The following is a 20,171-nucleotide window of genomic DNA, read 5'->3' as shown; positions in this document are numbered from 1 at the left end:
TTAATTCAGAAGGCAAAGTAGTCGGTCTGGTTTATTTCCAGTGCCTTAAGTAAAAATCAAATAGCTACATTTGCTATTGATTTATAATTCACTGCAAAATACAATCATACCATCTGTTAAAAATGATGATTTACATCTGTGTTTGCTTTATAGAAAAGAAAATCTAAGAAACCTTGATTTAAACAAGTAGGAGTTTGTTTTAATCACAAGCGACTAACGGTGGGCAAATCAAGCTGGTACACCTACAGTACAGGGCAGTGCCAACCTTGGAGTGAGCTTCTGACTTTTTTCTTCCATGCTACCACCATAGCATGTGGATTTAATCCTTAAATTCACAAGATGGTTAGCAAACCCGTATTAGATGGCTCTTGCTTTGCTTGCATTGAATTTCAGTATCCTAAACTTTCTCTCACATTACTCTCTTTTGCTCAGATTTCTTCATCTTTATGCTCCGGGTTAGTAATTTTTTTCTTGGTCATGATTCTGTTATCTTGTTTAGCTTCTCTTACTCCTTATAAATTTCAGCAAACATATTCTTATTTCCCAAGAACAACTTTTTTCTCTGTGCTTTACCCATCATGGTAGCTGTAGGTTCTTGATTCATAGCAGCTATAGACTCTTGAAGATAATTATATTATTTGTAAGGAATGGGATTATTTCTGCCTGTTTTTTACTGTTATATATATTTAAAACAAGTGCCTGCATTTTAGGTATATAATTCAGTTCATTTTGAGAAGTGTTTTTACCTGTGTAATCACAGCCAGTCAAAACAGAGAACATTCCAGTCACCCTAGACGTTTCTCTCAGACCCTTTCCCACCCACTGTCCTCTTTCTCCGGCAGAGGCCAACTCTGTTGGGATTAGTACACACTCTTGTGTCTGGCTTCTTGCACACAAAATAATTTTAAGATTCATCCACTTGTTGCATGCGTTAGAAATGTAGTCCCTTTATCACTAACAGTAATCCATGGTGTAGGTATACTGCTGTTGGTGTATCTTTTCACCTGATGATGGACATTTGGATTAGTTACACTTTTGATCCATTGTGAATAATGCCTCCATGAACATTCATTTGTAACAGTAGAAAGGATATGTACTCTCATTTCTCTTTGCTAAACACACAACATAATTCAGGTTGTTGGCCAACAAGCCACCCTCAGCCCCATCACCCTTAACTCTTAAATTCAGCAAGGAATAATTCAATAAATCAAAAATAACTGAATTCTGTCTTTTGGAGAAAGCTTCTATAGGCAGAAACACCAGCAACATAAACTCATTTCTTAATTTTTTATTGGCATATAGTTGCTTTACAAGGAACTAATATCTAAATGTGTATTTTAAGCAAGTTATCCTGAGAAAATAAATTGGAATAAATAGCTTTTTTACTAAAAAACTAAATAAATGTGTATTTTAAAGCAAGGATGTTGTCAACTAAAGCTTGGGCCTTGTGGGTGAGCTTATACAGAAAATTAAGACGACTATGTAGATTTCTTTTCAGTATCTTCAGTATCAACTAAGAAACAGATGTTTAGTTTTTCCCAGGTATTTCCCAAATGTAAACATCTTGTGTGCAGAACATGCTAGTTTCTGGAACGTGTAGCAGTAAGTGACACAAGCAGCGGAGTCTTGCCCAAGCGAGAGGACCATCTGAGGAGGGAAGCGCACGCCTCCAGGGGGGCCCTGCGGTGGGGAGGGAGGGACAGCAAGTGTCCCCCGGTTTACAGTGCAGGGAGAGCTTCTCCCCAAGACTGTGCGTCCTGGGTGTTTCTTCCTGTCCAGATCCCCAGCCCCTCCCTCACACCATCCCTGTCTATCAGAATCCTGTCACAGCAGGAGGGTAGGAGGACCCACCAAAGGGAAACAGAGCAGAAAGTGTTCAACAAAGTAGAAGATGCCAGCACACCCGCAGGGGACCACAGCCCCTGGGTCCGTAAAGTTCTTTGCAGTCATTGTGCAAGTCTTTATTGATTTTTGACTGATTACTGTAGGAAATTGCTGTATGTTTCCTCTGCAGCCATGTAGATTGATTTTTTTAAAAGGCCAAAATTGTTGATTGTGTGTTTTTGAGAGTGATTGGGGTGTACTTAACTTTAAAGAGGTAAAAGTGCATATAGGGTTCAGGTAGGTTAGTAAACACTCCCCAGATGCAAAACTAATGAAGGTCAAAGCTGATTTCATTTCTCCATCTCCCCTCCATGTCTTGTGTGGTCTCCCAAGTTGCCTCTCTCTTAGACCCCTCCTTCCTCAGTATCCATGAGGGATGGGTTCCAGGACCCCCTAGAATACCAAAATCCAGTGGTGCTCAAATCCCTTATATAAAATGATGTGGTACTAGCATATGACCTATACACACCTTCCCTAAACCATCTCTAGATCACTTGTAATCCTTATTACAATGTACATGCTATATAAATGGTTACTGGCATGTGCAAAACTCAAGCTTTAGCTTTTGGGAGCTTTCTGGGTTTTTTGTTTTTTCAGATATTTCAAACGTTATCTATCCATCTGGATTGGATGAATCTGCCAATGGAAAACCTGTGGAGACAGGGGGTCAAGTGTACCCAAACCAGGAACCCACCCACCCCAAAGCAGTTCATTTTATTTAGACTGAATTTGGGTTTTTTCCCTCAGATTATATTTAGGGGCTGTCTATATTTTAAGGAATGATTGACTGCTTCATCCCTGGTTTGTAAACAACTCTTGACTATCTGCTGGCGGCTCTTTCCTACTCTTTGTACATCATGTTGTTTTTATCTTCCCTGTCTGAAAAATTTTCTTTTATGCTGCTTTCAGTTAGAGGTTTTGTTTTACCAACCAGTTCTGTTTGCTTTTCATCTAGAAATGTCTATCAGTTCTGGAATTCTTTGCTGGTTTCCAATGCTGTTAAAAACCTGTTCCTTTAAAAATTTGTGTTTTTTCCCCATCATTTTTAGTAATTTGGGGTGAGAGGGGAGCTGGATGATGGTGAGTTTGCCATCATGACTTAAATTTCTTGCACTAGTTCTTGTGTTTTATTTGTTCCTTTGAAGAAAAAAAAATAGCCCTTTGTTCATTTTTTAAAATAACACATACCATCCAGAAAATTCAGAAAATATGGTCAATCAAGATGAGTGACAGTTTTTTAAAAGACAAAATATCATGTCTTTTCATAAGTATCAAGTATATTTGATTTTGCAGTGAAAGAAAAGAATATTCATGTCTTAAATTTCAGTAACACCACTGTACATTAAAGCAAAAATCTTCGAAGTTTATAAATGAAAAAGCATTTTGGTACTATTGCTACTGAATTCTAATCATTGCAAAAAGAAGTCTTAGAATATAGTAAAAAAAAATAATAAGATTAGACAAGTTTGTGTTTAGCTGCATGTAATAGGAAAGTAGGAGTTGCTTTGTTTCACGTGGAGATGATTATGAGGGATGGTCCAGGACTGACAAGGCAGCCACGTGATGCTCTCAGCACAGACCTACCCATATATGGCCTCCAGCATCCTCTCTGGAGCCAGACACCTGCAGACCCTGTGAAGCATGTAGCAGCTGACCCTCCTCTTTTCAGTCAGGAAACACTTACCTTTTCTGAAAACACTCTTGGTAAAATTACACTGAAATTACACCTCATTGACCGCATTTGTCACATGGTCACTTTTAGCTGCAAAGAAGCCTGGAAATCAAGTTCTTTGGTTTAACATCTAGCTCCCTGGAACAAAACTAAGATATTGTTCAGGAAGACGGAGTTTGTGGCAGATGATAGCAGGGTCTGCTGAAGGGGCCGGGGTCTGCCAGAAGGCCCGGCCTTCCGGTGGCTCACAGTGATGATCCCTGAGGGGCTGCTGCAGTTCCCCACCCCCTCCCCCCCGCAGTCACAGCTTTGTGTATTGCCACATGTATCTACATGCATACACGTGGTGGAATACACACAAACATGATAGAAAGCATTTGCCTAAATAAGAACTGTGCTCTCATTTCTCCATTTAGCCAGATGGTGCTTCTCTCAACAGTAGTACCCTGTCAGATGGGTCCCAGGATGAAGAATGGAGTTTTACTGTTCCCAGGAGTGGCTCCATGGTAAGTCATCACCTGCCCAGACAGTTGCGTGTCAGGGAAAAATTGCAGGTTCAAGGCAATAAGAAGCAATTTCTTCAAACAGATGAAATGAACTTCAGCTAGCGTTGTAAGGAAACCACAGCTGCCAGTGGACCCACCAACGTGGAATGATTAGGAAGAAGGCAAATCAAAACACTGGGGAATGACTAGATCTCATTTTGAAAGAGGACTCCATGAATTAATGCCAATGCGATGTTCTTTACGAGGATCAAACATGGAGGAATTTGTTATTCTCTGATGTAAATATATAATCTGTAAAAACTGTTAGGTATAGTTTTATGTCAAGGCCTAGCATTATTGTAGCCATAATGCTTTGATTAATTTTTCAGTGGGTAGGGTCTGGGGGTTATATTCCTTTCTTCGACCATCTTGTATGAATTTGATAATGTGTATTTGTTCTAGCAAAACATCCAGTTCAGTATATGTTGGTGTGTGTGTGTGTACATAAATATATAGTTATATATAATATATTTATTTATTTAGGTGCATAATTTTTGCATTTTCTATGCAGTGTGCTATTCTTTTTCTTCCTAAGATTTATGTCTTTTATGTCAATCAGAATGTAAATACTTGCCTGTGTGGGCAATATTTTTTTTAAAGTCACTACCTTTACTTAATTAAGCCTACTTTTTCTATTAAAATAATATAATATAAATCATATTAATTTATTTAATCTTAATTATTTTTTTCATTCATTCTTGGGTCGACTTGGACAAGTTTTTCTAGTCTCTTAGATTATAGACCTATTTCATTTCTTTTTCAACTTTCTTACTTGCATTTAAGGTTAAGAAGTAATCTGAATACTTTGGCTATTCTCATGGTTTTTGGAATTTATTACTCTCACTGTCTTTAATATTTAGTTTATAATTTCAGATGTGATTCAGTATTTAATCTGCGATGTCATCGAATTGCCTTTAAATTCACGTTTGGATAGATGTTGTAGTTGTTTTTTAATTTCAAAGCTGGTTGCATATTCGTCCATGAATGTGAGTTATTTAAGTTCATCTCTGGGGAATTTGGCACAAAGTGGTTACAAGAGGTGGATTTCTCCGTTCTGATCTCAGGTGCAGAATAGGAATATGGTAGCCATGTTTTCTGTAATGACTCCAACACAGGCAGCTTTAGTATCTCGAATTACAAAACGTAGATTCACACCATGAGAAAACACCCAGCTACCAGTCAGGACAGTGAGGAACATATTAGTTGATAAATTTCTCCTTTAAGTAAGTAACATGAGAAATATTTGGTATGGTGATTCTTCAATGTGAAGGAAATAAGCCATAGTCAAAGTCTAGTTTTAAGGGAACTCACATAGCTCAGTTGATAAAGAATTTGCCTGCAATGCAGGAGACCTGATTTCGATTCCTGGGTCAGGAAGATCCTCCTGGAGAAGAAAATGGCACCCCACTCCAGTAGTCTTGCCTGGAGAATCTCATGGACAGAGGAACCCGGCAGGCCACAGTTCATGGGATCATAAGAGTCGGACATGATTTAGCAACCAAACCACCAAGCAGATAGAGCTAACCTTCTACATCTTGGAATTTAAAATACTAATCCTGCAGCCTTGACTGTGATGTCCCAGTGTAGTAGGATTTGGGCAGCAGGGCGAGCCCTGATGGCTGCGTGTCTTTGCCACTCTTAAACCAGCTGAGGCCCCAGTGGAAAAGTCTCATGGCTGGGATTGTAGGGAGATGGCAGGATCCATTATGGACAAGCCAGAGAAGTTTGTTTTAAGTGGGAGTGGCATATATGTTTGAAATACTTTAAAATCACTAAAAAAATTTTTTAAGATTCTAATACTAATATGTTTAATGAGTAAAGGGATGTTTTAAAACTATGAATGAAAAAAAACAAAACAAAACATGAATACCAAGCACTGAGCCTTTCCCTTCAATGTGTTTCAAAACTCCTGGTCCCTTTGTTGGCAGTGAGATCTTCCTTTTCATTTTCACCAAGTCATTCTCCTGCTTTAATACATAAGAAAAGAATGCTCTTCTGTTTGTTTTGTTCTGCTGTGTTTTAACCCTTATGAGTCTGAGTCTAAGCACCTTTACCTGGCTTTAACTCCTGGCAAATCAGGCTCTCCATTGATCCTCTCATGAAGCCGAAATGCTTCAGATTTCCACACCTGGAATTTATAATTCCATGCCTGGCCTGAATGCTTTGCCCACCTCCCTGCCTTTTAAGTCCTTTTCATCATTCCTTGAGTTCCAGCACAGGATCAACAACCTCTTCAGAGAGACCTTTTGGGCAGCACCTCCTTGCTTTCCATTACTCTCCAGCAAACACTTGTATTTTAGTGTAGAAATTCACTCTTAGCAGTGGACTGTGTTTTAATAATGTTCCATAAATGTTACTCTCTTCTCATTATAAATAGCTGAAGAGCAAGGGTCACAATTTAAATTTCTTCTTCCCCCAGGAAAGTCGCAGAGTTATTTACATTGCAAAGAGCGGGCCCTTGTTCAATACTGTAGGCTGGCTGGAGGCCATTTAAACCTAAGGAGCAGATGGCACCTCCACTCTACAGATCTTTAAATTGACATTTAGTCGTTTAAGCTGCCCAAGCCCAGCATGAATGTCGATTTTTCAGGAGCATTCTCTACTATAGATGAGTTATTTCAAAGTTTAATGAAGTATTGCTCTGTAGGAAAACTTAAGGAAACCACTGAAAGGTGTTCCACATCGTTTTTGAAGATTTTGTTGTGGGGTAATCTTTATTCTGTGGTGTTAGTTTTTAGAGCCACCAAATATATACTTGGGCATCAGTGTTAAAATAATTGGGTATGCCTTCGCATTCTGTTTACATAATAAGATATGTCATCTCTTTGGCATAAAGTAGGGAAAAGAGAAACGAAGTTCAGCATTCGCCATTCCTTTGTGCAGTTTGTAGTGGTGATGGTTTAGCCGCTAAGTCCTTTCTGACTCTTGCGACCCCATGGACTGTAGCCCACCAGGCTCCTCTGTCCATGGGATTTCCCAGGCTAGAACACTGGAGTGGGTTGCCATTTCCTTCTCCAGTTCACATCATATTGCTGAATAAATATGAGAATAAAAGAAACACCACCAGGTTCTGGGGAAAAAAGAACAGACTTATGTATAAAGAGCATATAAAGGATTCTTGATGGAGTAGCCAATTTTCACCCCCAACGTACTCATGGTTGATAACTTCCACAGTAAAATTCATATTCGTAGAAATAGTGGAATTTGTGTAAAGTTTTTACTAGTACCCACCTCAAGGAGCCTGACGGGCTATATTCCTTGGCGTTGCAAGAGTTGGATATGACTTAGCAAGTAAACCGCCACCAACATCCAATCTGAATAGTAACGCCAAACTCTATGAAGATACATACCCAGCTTCTGATAACATTGCAGGGGAGTGCAGCAGTGTGGCAGGATCACAGTGAAGAAAATAGCAAATTAATTAGGAGAGGACACAACTAGAAAACATGCTGAACCCTTTGGTAGTAATTATCCCTCTGTATTTTGTCATGAAGAACTTAACGTATTAGTATATTAATAGTAGCTAACCCTCATACAGTAGTCTCTGTGCATCAGATGTTGTCCCATGTGATTTATAGTCATTTAAAATTCATAAAAACTTGTGGAAATATGTTCTTTTATCATTTTCATTTTACAGACCAGGGAGACTAATAGAGAGTTCTGTAACTTGAAGTCATGTGAAGTGGAAGAGCCAGGATTAGAATCCAGGCAGCCTGGCTCCCGCATCCCTTCTGTTAACCATCTAGTTATGGCATGACTTAGGGTTTATGACCAAAATGTATGACCAGCTGCATCAAGAATAACAAGTACAGGGACTCCCTGGTGGTCCAGTAGTTGAGACTTTGCCTTCCGATGCAAGGAGTGCAGGTTCGATCCCTGATCAGGGAACTGAGATCCCATGTGCCTTTCAGTCAAAAATAAAAATAAAAACATAAAAACAGAAGCAATGTTGTAACAAATTCAATAAAGGCTTTAAAAATGGTCCACATCAAAAATTCTTTAAAAAGCCAGAATGATAACATAATCGTCAAACAATGTGATTGCAAGTTTTGTCATTTCTGCATGTTAGGAAACATACGCCAGTAAACACTTGAGGAGGCGTGGTTATTCTGACCTTGGCTTAGTTCTCTTGAGAAAACTGTGTGGGCTGTACAGGTCTGAAGTGAGTGAGAAAACAGGAAAGCAGATGCCAGCCCTTCATGGAATCAAGAATTGCTTTTTGGTGAGGTCGTTCTAACACACCGCCCAACATGAGTCAGGTTGAAGTGCAGGGTGGCCTGCATTCCTGGTGAACTGCTCTGTGTCCGTCTTCCCTTGGTCCACAGTCCATCCTGGAGGCCATTCCAGACGTGCCAGTTCATTCCAACGGCGCGGCAGACCCTGGACGGTCGGCGCGGAACGCGGCAAGTGGTGAGTGACACAGCCTTCTCAGCCTGTGTGAGGTTTTGCTTTTGTGCCAACGCTCACTTCGGTGAGCAGTGGGTTTCTGAAGCAAAGTATATGTGTCTTTTTCTCCCCTTTCTGATTTCCATCACCCCGGACCTCTGCTCCCTCTACCTCCGAACACCCCATCCTGTCACACCCAGTAGTCACATTGCAAGCAGAATCGTTTCCACCTTGACGACCACTGTATCATTTAGAAACTACTCACTCAGGCAGTGCCTTTAGTTTGGGGTCTCTTTTATAGGTAACCTGGATCTGCTGAACAGCATCAAGCAGGCCGGAAAGAACCGCCTTCTGAAAATCTCTAGTTATGCTCAAGTATATGCAGCACCAGAGACACTTGTGATGTTTCCTTACAAAATAACAGGGTGAACGTTTAATGGGGCCTCCTCCACTTGAGAGCTGGGTACTCTCCGTGGGTTCAGAGTGGAATCTCAAATCCTCCTTGTAGGAAATAGGTCCCCTTTAGGCCACAGTTTTGTGGTTCCCCAAAGGTCCCCCTAAAGATACACGCTCCTCTCAGGCACAACAGAGCTCCATACTTTGAGTGTTTGCTTCAAAATTCAAATAAGTTGAGGTGCTGAAATGTTCTAACATCGATCAATGGTTACCCAATGCTGCAAATATGCTAAAAATCATTGACTATGCACTTCAAATAAGTAATTGTTGGGCATGTGGATTACGTTTTAATAAAACCGTTATCAAAACAAATTAAAGATAATGGATTTACCATAAATTATTCCACATCATTCTGTTTGCTGCCGTGTTGTTATTCAGTTCGAATCGTACCACTGAGAGGTAAAAGTCCTCTTGGAGTAGTCCAGTGATTTGACGCCTCAGCCTGTATAATCACCACTGTCCAAAGAATCTGCCCATAGATCCTTAAGAATTTAGAGTCTTGGGACTTCCCTGGTGGTCCAGTGGTTAAGAATCCACCTTGCAATGCAGTGGACGCAGGTTTGACCCCTGGTCTAGAAACTAAGATCCCACATGCCACGTACCGTAGCTACTGCACTCGGACTCCGCAATGAAAGATCCTGCATGCCACAAGTTGAGTCGACACAGCCAAATAAATATTTTAAAAAGAAGAACAAGTAGTTAGAGTCTTATCTAACAATTAACTATTACTCTGATTTGAATGCAAGCCTCTGTATAATGTGTGAAAATCATAACTTTGCCTTGTTATTTTCTGAATTCTTACTGGATCCATTTATTGTGTTTTAAATCAATATTATTTTTTAGAATTTTAGATCTGTTGCTTTACAAATTTCTCCACTAAACTTTTAATTGAGATAAACTAGGTCTTCTATTATTTCTGTCTGTTGCTTCTTTTGTTCTATTGGGCTTTCTTTTAGTTACTGTTTATAGAAGGGGGTGGGCTTCCCAGGTCAGTGGTAAAGAATCTACCTGCCAATGGAGGAGATGCAGGTTCGATCCCCAGGTCAGGAAGATCCTCTGGAGAAGGAAATGGCAACCCACTCCAGTATTCTGGCTGGAAAATCCCATGGACAGAGGAGCCTAGTGGGCTGCAGTCCATGAGATTGCAAAGAGTTGGATAACGATTTAATATAGAAGAGGGTAAAGCTGATGAGTTCTTTTTTTGTCGTCAAATAATTCTTTTCATGACATAGGAACAATTTTGCCAGGCAATAAAACAAGATGGCAAGCCAGACTCTCAGTCAAAAATCAGATTTAGGATTCCTCAAGTGATTTCCTTTGCTTTTGGTAAGGAATCTATTGTCTTAATTTCAAACTTGAGAGAAACAGGTATAGGGGACAGGATTTGTCACCCATTCATCTCCATCCAAGACCAGAAAACCAGGACAGAGTCACAGGAATCAGGATTAATTCACCTGAACAAATCTCACAGTGAAAGGCAAACTGGATTGGAACAAATCTGAAGCGGCATAGTCCCACAGTTTGGGATAAAAACCCAAGAGGAGTGAAAGCAGGCAGAACTTTTCTGTGGGGCCTCCACCCTTCCTCCTCCTGCTTTAAGCTTTTGCTTCCCCAGTAGCAGCAGTATTGAGTATGGATAGACGTCATTGCATAAGAGTACATAGAAACATTCTGTTATGGACTTTCTAATAATCTAATAATCTTCAGTGCTTTTCATGAGACATTAACCTCTAAAATTAAAAAAATCAGATTAAATAGGAAGTTCGCATAACGATTGTAGAAGCTTGTTCATATGGAAGTCTGATGATACTGCATTAATTGTTTAACCGAGATCATTCTAAGTGAGTCTGTTGCTTTTCCAGGGATGTAAACATTTTAATGTGCTTGTGGATTAACTCATCAATATTTTATGCTTATTTTACAGTCAATGCTATTGATCAATTAAATGGCATATTAAATATTCCACATCCTTTGTTCTTTAGATGATGAATATCTGGAAAAAAGCATTCCGGTAGAAGCTGAAGAGCTGTCCTTTGAAGTATCATATTCAGAAAAGCTAACACAGGCTCCAAAAAGGAACAGATTTAAGAAGTTAGATTTTAAGAAAGAAGACTATGTTTTACCTGTAAGTAAAACGTGGAAATGGAGAATATAGCAATGGCATTGTCTTCAAAATGAGAGTAGGATTATTTGGCACTTCCTGTGCATTTTGGTTTTTTAAGGAAATTTTTAATTACCTAAATTTGACATTTAAGATAGAATGGCTATTGTCTCAGGAAGCACGTGCCGTCAGTTTCAATAGGGGAATTACCTGCACTCTGTACATCACATTTGTGATGATGATATTATAATATACTTCAGGTGACTGTTTTGCGTTTGGTTTAGTGTAGTTGTGATCATCAGAGGTTCTAACAGTCATATTCATAACCTTTCTGTGGCGCAGCACGCGCCTCAGATATCTTTTGTTGTGAATAGCAAGCATGTCAGGCTGTACAGATTTGGAAGATCCAGGTCTCCTTTGAATGAAGGTATAATAATTTTCCTTTGCCATAAAAAAATAAATATCCTCAATATGTATTTTAGAAATTTGTTGTTCAGAAAACCAGATTTGGCCTAACCAAAGCAGAAGATCTGTCTGCAGAAGACATGAAGAAAATCCGCCATCTCTCTCTGATTGAATTGACGGCCTTTTTTGATGCCTTTCGAATTCAGCTGAAAAGAAACAAAACAGAGAAAGTCAAAGGACGAGGTACTGAGACTTACTCTGACTCTAACATTTTGACACACGGGAATAAGACAGTGCTTTCTTTTCTGACTCTTTTTTTCTCTCCCTGCTGTTTTACAATGAAGACAGTGGGATTTTTGGAGTTCCCCTCACAGTCCTGCTAGAAAATGACCGAAGGAAAGACTCTGGGGTCAAAGTTCCCCTTGTGTTACAAAAGGTGAGTTCGGTGTACATAACTGGGGAGTTCATAGAGCTCTGTGCTTGTAGCATGCTATTCGGAAACCCACCGATGAATATTCTTAGATCTAAAGACACGAAGGCCCCTTTAGGACTTGGGTTTCTGTGACTCTCGGCTTCCCTCCTCTCATCCATGTGACATCTAAGGCGCCTGGGTGTGTTTGCCTTGCTAAGAACCTCTGTTGCATTGTCCAGCCAGAAAGCGTCAGGCTATAGACACAGATGCTGTCACGTGGCGTCCTTCTGTTACATTTGTTCCAATATTTTTAAAATGTTATTTGTGTGTATGTATGTGTTTGTGTGTGTATATATGATTATTCTCTCCTGAATAGAAGATGACTACTAATTACTAATAGTCCATTTATTAATCATACAAGTATTTGCTGAGATATATCACAGGTTGGGTGTTTTATGATGTTTGTGTATTACTATTTAAATGAATTTTACAGACAAAGCTAAATAAAGTCTAGAAATCAGCTTATTCTGGTGGTGTTTTCAGAGTGCCTGGGTAGGTATACGTTGCGACAAAGAAGATTTCTGGTTTAGGAAGTTGTGAAAATGATGTCTGAACAATACAGTTGTCTCAGTGACCCTCACTGGTGGATGGCTCATTTGCTTTTAAGCCCCACCTTTTATAGCCGACAGTTTACATTGGTTTATTCAATAGGGATATCCAGTGGTACAAGTAAAATTCCAAGCCCTAAATATAAATCTTGTTGAATTTTAAATTCAGTTTTTTTGGGGTTTTTTTGACTGCACCCTGTGGCATGTGGGATCTTAGTTCCCTGACCAGGGATCAAACCTGCGCCCTCTGCATTGGAAGCATGGAGTCTTAACCACTGGACCTTCAAGGAAGTCCCTTAAATTCAGGTTTTAAATGATATGTGAAAATACTGACAGAGGACACATACTTTATTCACAACAGCACTTCTCTTTCCTGTCTTCCTCAGTTTGGCTACCAATACCTCAAACTGAGCTACTCCTCCAGTCGGGTGACTGACTGGCCGCCCATAGGCACAGGGAGGATAGCAAACGGGGTCCAGAGGATGCCAAGGCCCCCCAGTGTGTGCATCCCCAGGGCACCTCCCTTCACTGAGCCATGTGTGATCTCTGTGTCCTGTCACATCTGACCATCACTGAGCCCCAGGAGGTCGCTATGGTCATCTCCTTTCTACTGGTGAGGCAACTGAGGCATCATAGGGTGAGATAACACGCCCAGAAACACAGCCAGCAAGAGATAGATGCAAAGGGGAGCAAGTCCATGGTGACTCTAAGATTTCCTTTCCATCCTTGTGTTGAACCATTATTGTGCCCTTTATCCTCTAGGAAGAGGACACAGTCTAAAGAAATTGCATAAAAATCTGACTGAGAAGATTCAACACACGTTTGTCTTATTACGTAGGTACAGAAGCCTAGCTCACAGAAGGTGCACCGTATACTGCCTGGTTCCTCTCATACCAGCTCCTCAATAGAGGCTCACTCTGGGTACTGCTGAGGTTAGCGGTGCTCTTGTAAGACACTGGAGGTGGTGTTCTTCCACTCCTGGGTATAGAGGCTTTTCTCAGGAAGAAGTCTCTTCTCCCTAAATACTTACATCTCCTCATACCTGCAGGAGCTGCCTTAGTTCCAGGCATCATCATTTCTCGAAGGGAAAATAGCAGAGACTTGGAATCCTGCTCTTGCTGTGTGAACATGGGCAAATCTTTACCCCTCCCATGCCTCAGTCTCTTCAGCTGTAGAATGGGGACACCACAGAATTATCATGAGGGTCACGTGCATTAATATATGTAAAGTGCTGAGAATGTTGTCTGACACACCCTAAGTGCACAATCAGTGTTAGTGTTTATTATTTAGTAGTAAAGCATCACCATTACCATGAGACAGATAAGCCTTTACAATTTCTAATTCCTTGGTCAGATTTTGAGAAGCCCTACAGTGTCTTGGGCTTCCCTGGTGGTGCAGTGGTAAAGAACTCCCCTGCCAGTGCAGGTTAGATGCAAGAGACACAGGCTCGATCCCTGGGTCAGGAAGATCCCCTGGAGAAGGAAATGATAGCCCATTCCAGTGTTACTGCCTGGGAAAATTCCATGGACAGGGGTCGCAAAGAGTTGGACACAACTGGGCCTGCAGGCATGCACAGTGTCTTAGCTAGGATAGTGTAACTAATGATAGTAATTTAGGGTCTTTTCTTACTGGTTGGTGATGCTGACTCAATGGACATGAGTTTGAGCAAGCTCTGGGAGTTGGTAATGGACAGGGAAGCCTGTTGTGCCACAGTCCATGGGATCACAAAGAGTCAGACACGACTGAGCAACTGAACTGGCTTACTGGTTGACCTGCAGAAAGATACAGTAATCAGATGTTAAAATACTTACGGGGCAATGTGCTTTCATGGTTAAGAACAGAGTTGGTGCGTCACTTTTAAGGATGACCCTGGGAAAGTGAAAAACAACCCTAAGTCTCTATTTCCTCATTTGCCAATCGGAGGCTAGTGTTGACCTCCTGGGAGCATGTGAATGTTTAACTAGGCATTCAAGTACCCGGCATGTCTGTATGCTTGGTAATGTATCGTTTTCATCATCGTTGTTATTTTAAATGCTCATAATCATACGGAGATATTTATTTCTGTCTTGTATCATTGCTTTCTAGTTCTTTGAGAAAGTTGAGGAATCGGGTCTGGAATCCGAAGGGATCTTTCGACTTTCAGGATGTACTGCCAAAGTCAAGGTACCAAACATTGTCTCTCTTCCTCATTAGAGATCTCAGCTAGCTGGATCAGTTCACGCAGGCATCCTCTGTGGTGGTGTCATCATTTCTGATTCTCTCACTCGGCACTGTAGAGCATTCCTCAACACCTATGACTAAATGTTATTCCATGATCCTGAGCTGTGCATTCTTTTAAATTAAAATAACAACAATAAAAGCAAACAACAGTGAAAGAACACATCAATTCATTCTCAGAAACCACCGCTTGTCTTGTCCCATCATTATTTTGGGGGTTAAACACTTCAGTTTTTTTATGTTACTCTTTGTCGTAGAATTCACTGAGCCAGTATTAGATGACCCCTGGTATCTATTGTCAGTTGTTTTAAACTTAGAAACGTTCTCTGGCTTTCCTTTTAATGGACATCCTTATAGGAATTTGTAGGAATGGCTGTAACCACTAAAATACTCCCTCAGCAGTTCTGAAACCCAGTTCCATTGAAGGTAATGTTAGCGTCTACATCTAAAACCACCGTGCAGTGGGAATTCCTTTACTTTCTTCCCTCTGTATGGAGGCTAAGTCTTCAGTTCAGCAAAGAAAAGAATTAAAGGGAAGCTTTGCTCATCAGTTGCCAGCAAGACATCCCACTTGCTCTGCCGGTACACAGATGAAGAGTCCCTCTCTGCCCTGGGTCACCCCCTGGTGGGTGGACCTGGAGACATGAGCAGTTGTCAATAATGAATCCTTGAAGGAAAAAAACCTCAGGGAGAGGGAAAAGGGAACTTGACTGTGTTCAGAACTATTAAAAGGAATTGTGTAGGGGCGGGAAAGCATCTCTTCCCGAATTCATTTTGGCACATGCTTTGGGAGATTATATTTGTATCAGCAATTTCAGTCTTGTATAGAAGTATGAGGAGATATTTTTCAAGGTGGAAACTGAGAATCAATAGGCTATATCTTTGGAAGCTCCAGAAGGCAGGTGCTGGACCAAGTTAGGAGGAGAAGAGGGTTACAGGGGGACCTCGCTTCTCAAGGATCGAGGGTCGGGGGAGGTGGACTTGGAGGTGTTGAGCCTCAGACCAGGTGCAGGCGGGACCATCACCCTGTGCCTGTCAGCCCCAACCCTGGGGAAGGGCCTGAGGCTGAGCAGAAGGTGCCAGCAGCTGGGGAGTCATCCACCTGGAGTTTTTGCAGATGAACAGCCAGTTCTGTTTTGAAGGGAGACCTGAGTGGTGGTCCACACTTTGTCACTGCATGTCTCTGGGACCCGTGACTTCCTTGGGAGTAGAGATTACTAAATCCTGGCACAGGTTCACTTAAAATGCAGGAAAATTCCTAATGGCTCCTTAAGGTTCATACTTGCTAAATGGGATCTGGTTTTTGTTTCAGCTTCTCACAGGAACAGTTTTTACATATACTTCTAAATAAATGTGTCCTAAATCCGAGAACAAAAGCTATCACTTCTTGGTTAAGTCTTTGTGGTTATATCTGTAGAGTCAGAGAACCAAAATGAAGTTAGGAGAACAAGTTTCCTAAACCGAATCAGACTCCATCCCTCTAAACTTCCCTCCATAATAGGGAAGCTGTATTTGTACATGTTCTTACTGACTTATTCTGTGTGTGTGTGTGTGTGTGTGTGCACGCATTAGTAGGGAAGAGTGGTAGCATAATGGATATGATTTAAAATTTCTATTTTTGAAAATAATTCAAAGGAGAAAACATTACACAATGTTTCTTGTGTGTATGAAGTTTAACATCATAGCACACGTTGCTTTTCTCTAGCTAATCTTTGACTGAAAAGCACTTATCAAAGGCCAGTAATTCCTTTAACGTGCTCTAATAGACGCATGCATTCCTGAACCACATTAGGTAAAAGTCCCTTTTGGCCCTTAATCGGTTTTATGTAGTTTCAGCCTATTTATTCCATTTCTTGTCCGTCCGAAAAATGTATTCCAGATGTTTTCGTGGTTTGAGCTCCAGGAAAGCCAGTGTGGAAGAACGCTGGGTCAGTGAACAGAAACAAGGGAATACTGCAGTTAGAAAGGCATTGCAACTTGATACAGCCAAGGGGTCTTTATTTCTTCCCTTTGTTCAAACTTGAAACTTAAAAAAATGTTTTCATCAGTTAGACTATATTTTTCTACAAATGTGCTTGGGGAAAGAAAGTTTTAAAAAAAAAAAATCTCCCTCATAATTATCGTCAAGTTGTGCCAAGTAGCTGACTCTAACCCTCAGGTATCACTGTGGATTGTACTTTCAGAGCCTGGTTAGACTTACAGGGAAGCATCCCTGGGGGAAGCTGCGGATTTAACCTCTCAGGGCACCAACCGCCGAGCCCATCCTGGACGTGAGGCCTTGGGTCATTTGGAACCAATTTAATGGCTCGGTGTTTCCAGTAATTTTCTTTTCCACAAATGACAGAAATTTGAGCCAAACACCAGGGAATATATTTTATGGAAGAAAGCAGACTGCTTTGACGTGCATGGCTTTCTTTTTTTGACTTGTTTCACTTATTCAGAGGCTGCTCTAAATGCTTTGTGAGAATGTTACCTGGTCTGCTGGTTTCCCACTCTGAACTGGTTTTTTGAGGCTGAAGGTGGGTTTTTTGTATTTTTGAAAAATTACCTCAGGAGGAGAAGCGGGTTGGATATTTGCTCAGACGGGGTTTAAGGCCCTGACTCCTGATCCTTGCCTTCTGCTGCTGCTGCTAAGTCGCTTCAGTCGTGTCCGACTCTGTACGACCCCATAGACGGCAGCCCACCAGGCTCCCCCGTCCCTGGGATTCTCCAGGCAAGAACACTGGAGTGGGTTGCCATTTCCTTCTCCAATGCATGAAAGTGAAAAGTGAAAGTGAAGTCGCTCAGTCATGTCCAACTCCTAGCGACCCCATGGACTGCAGCCCACCAGGCCCCTCCGTCCATGGGATTTTCCAGGCAAGAGTACTGGAGTCGGGTGCCATTGCCTTCTCCGGATCCTTGCCTAGCGTCCTCATTAGCAGTTTAAACATCCACCGGTCTCTGGTGAGGAAGAGTCCGCCCCTGGTTCATCCGGTCCGTTGTTTAGGACACCGTGGAGCTCTGCACCAGCTTCCGATGTGCTCTGCTCCAAACTCAGGGAGGGCGTCCTTCCCCTCTTTTCTGTTGGCCCTCTAGACAGAACGAGGTGCTATTATTCCCCGAATAGCACTCCACATACACATAGGTTTCCCATAGTAATAACACTAGAGGTTGTAGCAGAGACGAGGGAGGGTAAATGCAGCCAGCACTTACTGAGCGCTCTCTGTGGGCGTGCCCCGCCCCCTGAGCTCTGTGTTATCCAGTTTAATCTCTGCAAGGTTGTTTGAATATCCCTGTTATGCAGTGGGAAACTTCACAGGCCTTCAACTAGACCATTGTGGAACTAGCATAAACACCTAAAGAATGTGGTTATACCTTAAGAATGCATTCCAGTATACAGTAGGTGCAGACAAATGCTGCTTGATTCCACTTATACGAGGTACCTAAAAGTCAGATTCCTAGAGTCAGAAAGTACCTTGGTGGATGCCGGGCTTGGGGGAGGGGCGGTTGGAAGATGGGGCAGGGAGCAGGGGACTTAGTGTCTACTGGGGACAGAGTTTCGGTTTAGGAAGATGAAATATTAGGGAGATGGATGATGGTGAGAGTTGGACAACGATGTGAATGTAGTTAGTGCCACAGAACTGCACAGTTAAACGTGGTTAAAATAGTGTTTTTATATTATGTGACTCTTACCACAGTAAAAAAAAAAAATTTTTTTTAATGAGTGTATTTCTAGAGCCTGCCCTTGATCGTGGGGCCATGTTTCCCCATAGGTGACAGGGAAGCAATGGCAGGTTTCAACAACAGTCACCTAGTGTTTCAGCCAGCCTCTTGTGGCATAGGTCTGTGGAAATGGATCTGAATTATCCTGCTCTTGCCAGTGCTTCCTGAAAACCAGCTTCCCCTTGGCTCTCGGGCAGTGGGACAGGGAAACATTGGCTCCTCCCCCTCCACTTCTTGTCAACAGCACCTCCTTCTGCCCATTATCCCAGCCTGCAATCTGAGAGCCATCCTGGACTTTTATTTCTCCCTCTGAGTCTCATATTCAACCCATCGCCTCTCCTTGAGAATTTTCCCTCCTGGGTGTTGCTTAAATGCCGCCTCTTCTTCCTGTCCTGCAACTGGTCACCCAGGTTAGTTGCCGATTATCCATCACCAGAAATGCCAGTGGCTGCTTTCCGTTATCCCCAGCGCCAAGCCCCTCACCTGCCCACCCCCCCGCCCCACCGCCAGATCACTTTTCCACCCGGCCACCAGAGAAGATAAATCTCATCTTGTCGTCCTCTCCTTCTCTTGCACATTCAAGGCTGGAGGACTTAGGTTTCTCTTGAGAATAAAGCAAAGGCCTTAAGGATTTTTCACAGTTTTCTTTTTTAAAGTATCCTTTTTGAAGCAGTTATTGTCAGTTGGGGAACTGACTATAACTGCCTGGTGTTATTGGTAAACCCTGTAGTTCAGGGAGCAATAGAATGCCCGGGGGGTACTGGCCATCAAATGAGTTAATAATTTAAAATGGATAACCCAAATCAACTTAAGGACATTTAGTGATTTTTTTTAAAAAGTATTAACACAGTGTTCCAAACCTTACAAAGGACCGGGCAAGCATGCAGGCATGTGGAAGACATGTGTCCATCTTGGCATGAAACTTCTGTATTTGCTCCAGGAAGATGTCATGGGTATGCATGTTGCAGTGAGGTCAGAGTTCCTTTGTTGGGTTAGTTTTCATTCCGTATGTAAACCAGCCAAGAGGCATACATCCTTCATTGAATTTAGAAATATTAGTACAAGATGAGGTGGCAGAAGGAAGGAATCATTGGGGTAAAAAAAGAAATAGAGGCTTTGTCAAAATCCAGCAGTGCATTTGTCATGTGGGGATAGTCAGTATTCTGCCAAAACGATATAAATGAAGCTGTGGTCTGAGTAAAGAACTTTTGTATTTGTACAGATGGCAAATTACTTTAAGATTAGCATTATTCTAAAAGGATTTTAGAGAATGTTTTTTTTTAAAAATACATTCAGAAAGAGCTATTTCAGGTCTTCAATCGTGTTGAAAAAGAGGAGCTTAGTAGATACTGGCATTTCAATCTAATTACAAAAATAGTTTGTGTAATGACAGTTTTTAAAGGGGAAGAGAGGGGGATCAGGTTGTAAACTCACTGTTTTCCTTGATTTTCAGCAATACCGTGAAGAACTGGATGCCAAGTTTAATGCTGACAAGTTTAAATGGGAGAAAATGTGCCATAGAGAAGCTGCAGTAATGCTGAAAGCCTTTTTCAGAGAACTGCCCACCTCTCTCTTTCCCGTGGAATATATACCTGCCTTCATCACTCTAATGGAAAGTAGGTGGAAGAAGTTACATACGAATGGATAAGATACAAGGTCAATGAAGTGGCACAGAGCAGAATAAAGATGCATAATCAGATGTGATCATAAGTGTATACATTTGCTGTTTCCTGGTAATGCTTGGCGAAGTATTAAGTTTGATGGTAAACTGTCATCTCTTTGC

General features: G+C 41.5%; 1 protein-coding gene across 6 annotated transcripts in view; it reads left to right on the top strand.

The window, feature by feature from the left end:
- The window catches only part of ARHGAP28 (Rho GTPase activating protein 28), a 141,221-nt gene that overhangs the window by 97,805 nt on the left and 23,245 nt on the right, over positions 1-20,171 (top strand). For all 6 annotated transcript variants that reach the window (XM_044934745.2, XM_044934744.2, XM_025273592.3 and 3 more), the window contains 7 exons: positions 3,973-4,062; positions 8,427-8,511; positions 10,926-11,068; positions 11,527-11,692; positions 11,794-11,885; positions 14,555-14,632; positions 19,842-20,004. In XM_044934745.2, coding sequence (XP_044790680.1) covers positions 3,973-4,062; positions 8,427-8,511; positions 10,926-11,068; positions 11,527-11,692; positions 11,794-11,885; positions 14,555-14,632; positions 19,842-20,004 — 817 coding nt within the window. The remainder of the gene's footprint in view (positions 1-3,972; positions 4,063-8,426; positions 8,512-10,925; positions 11,069-11,526; positions 11,693-11,793; positions 11,886-14,554; positions 14,633-19,841; positions 20,005-20,171) is intronic.

Source organism: Bubalus bubalis, chromosome 22 (genome assembly GCF_019923935.1).
Source record: "Bubalus bubalis isolate 160015118507 breed Murrah chromosome 22, NDDB_SH_1, whole genome shotgun sequence".
NCBI lineage: Eukaryota > Metazoa > Chordata > Mammalia > Artiodactyla > Bovidae > Bubalus > Bubalus bubalis.
This window is presented reverse-complemented; position numbering and strand designations above follow the sequence as displayed.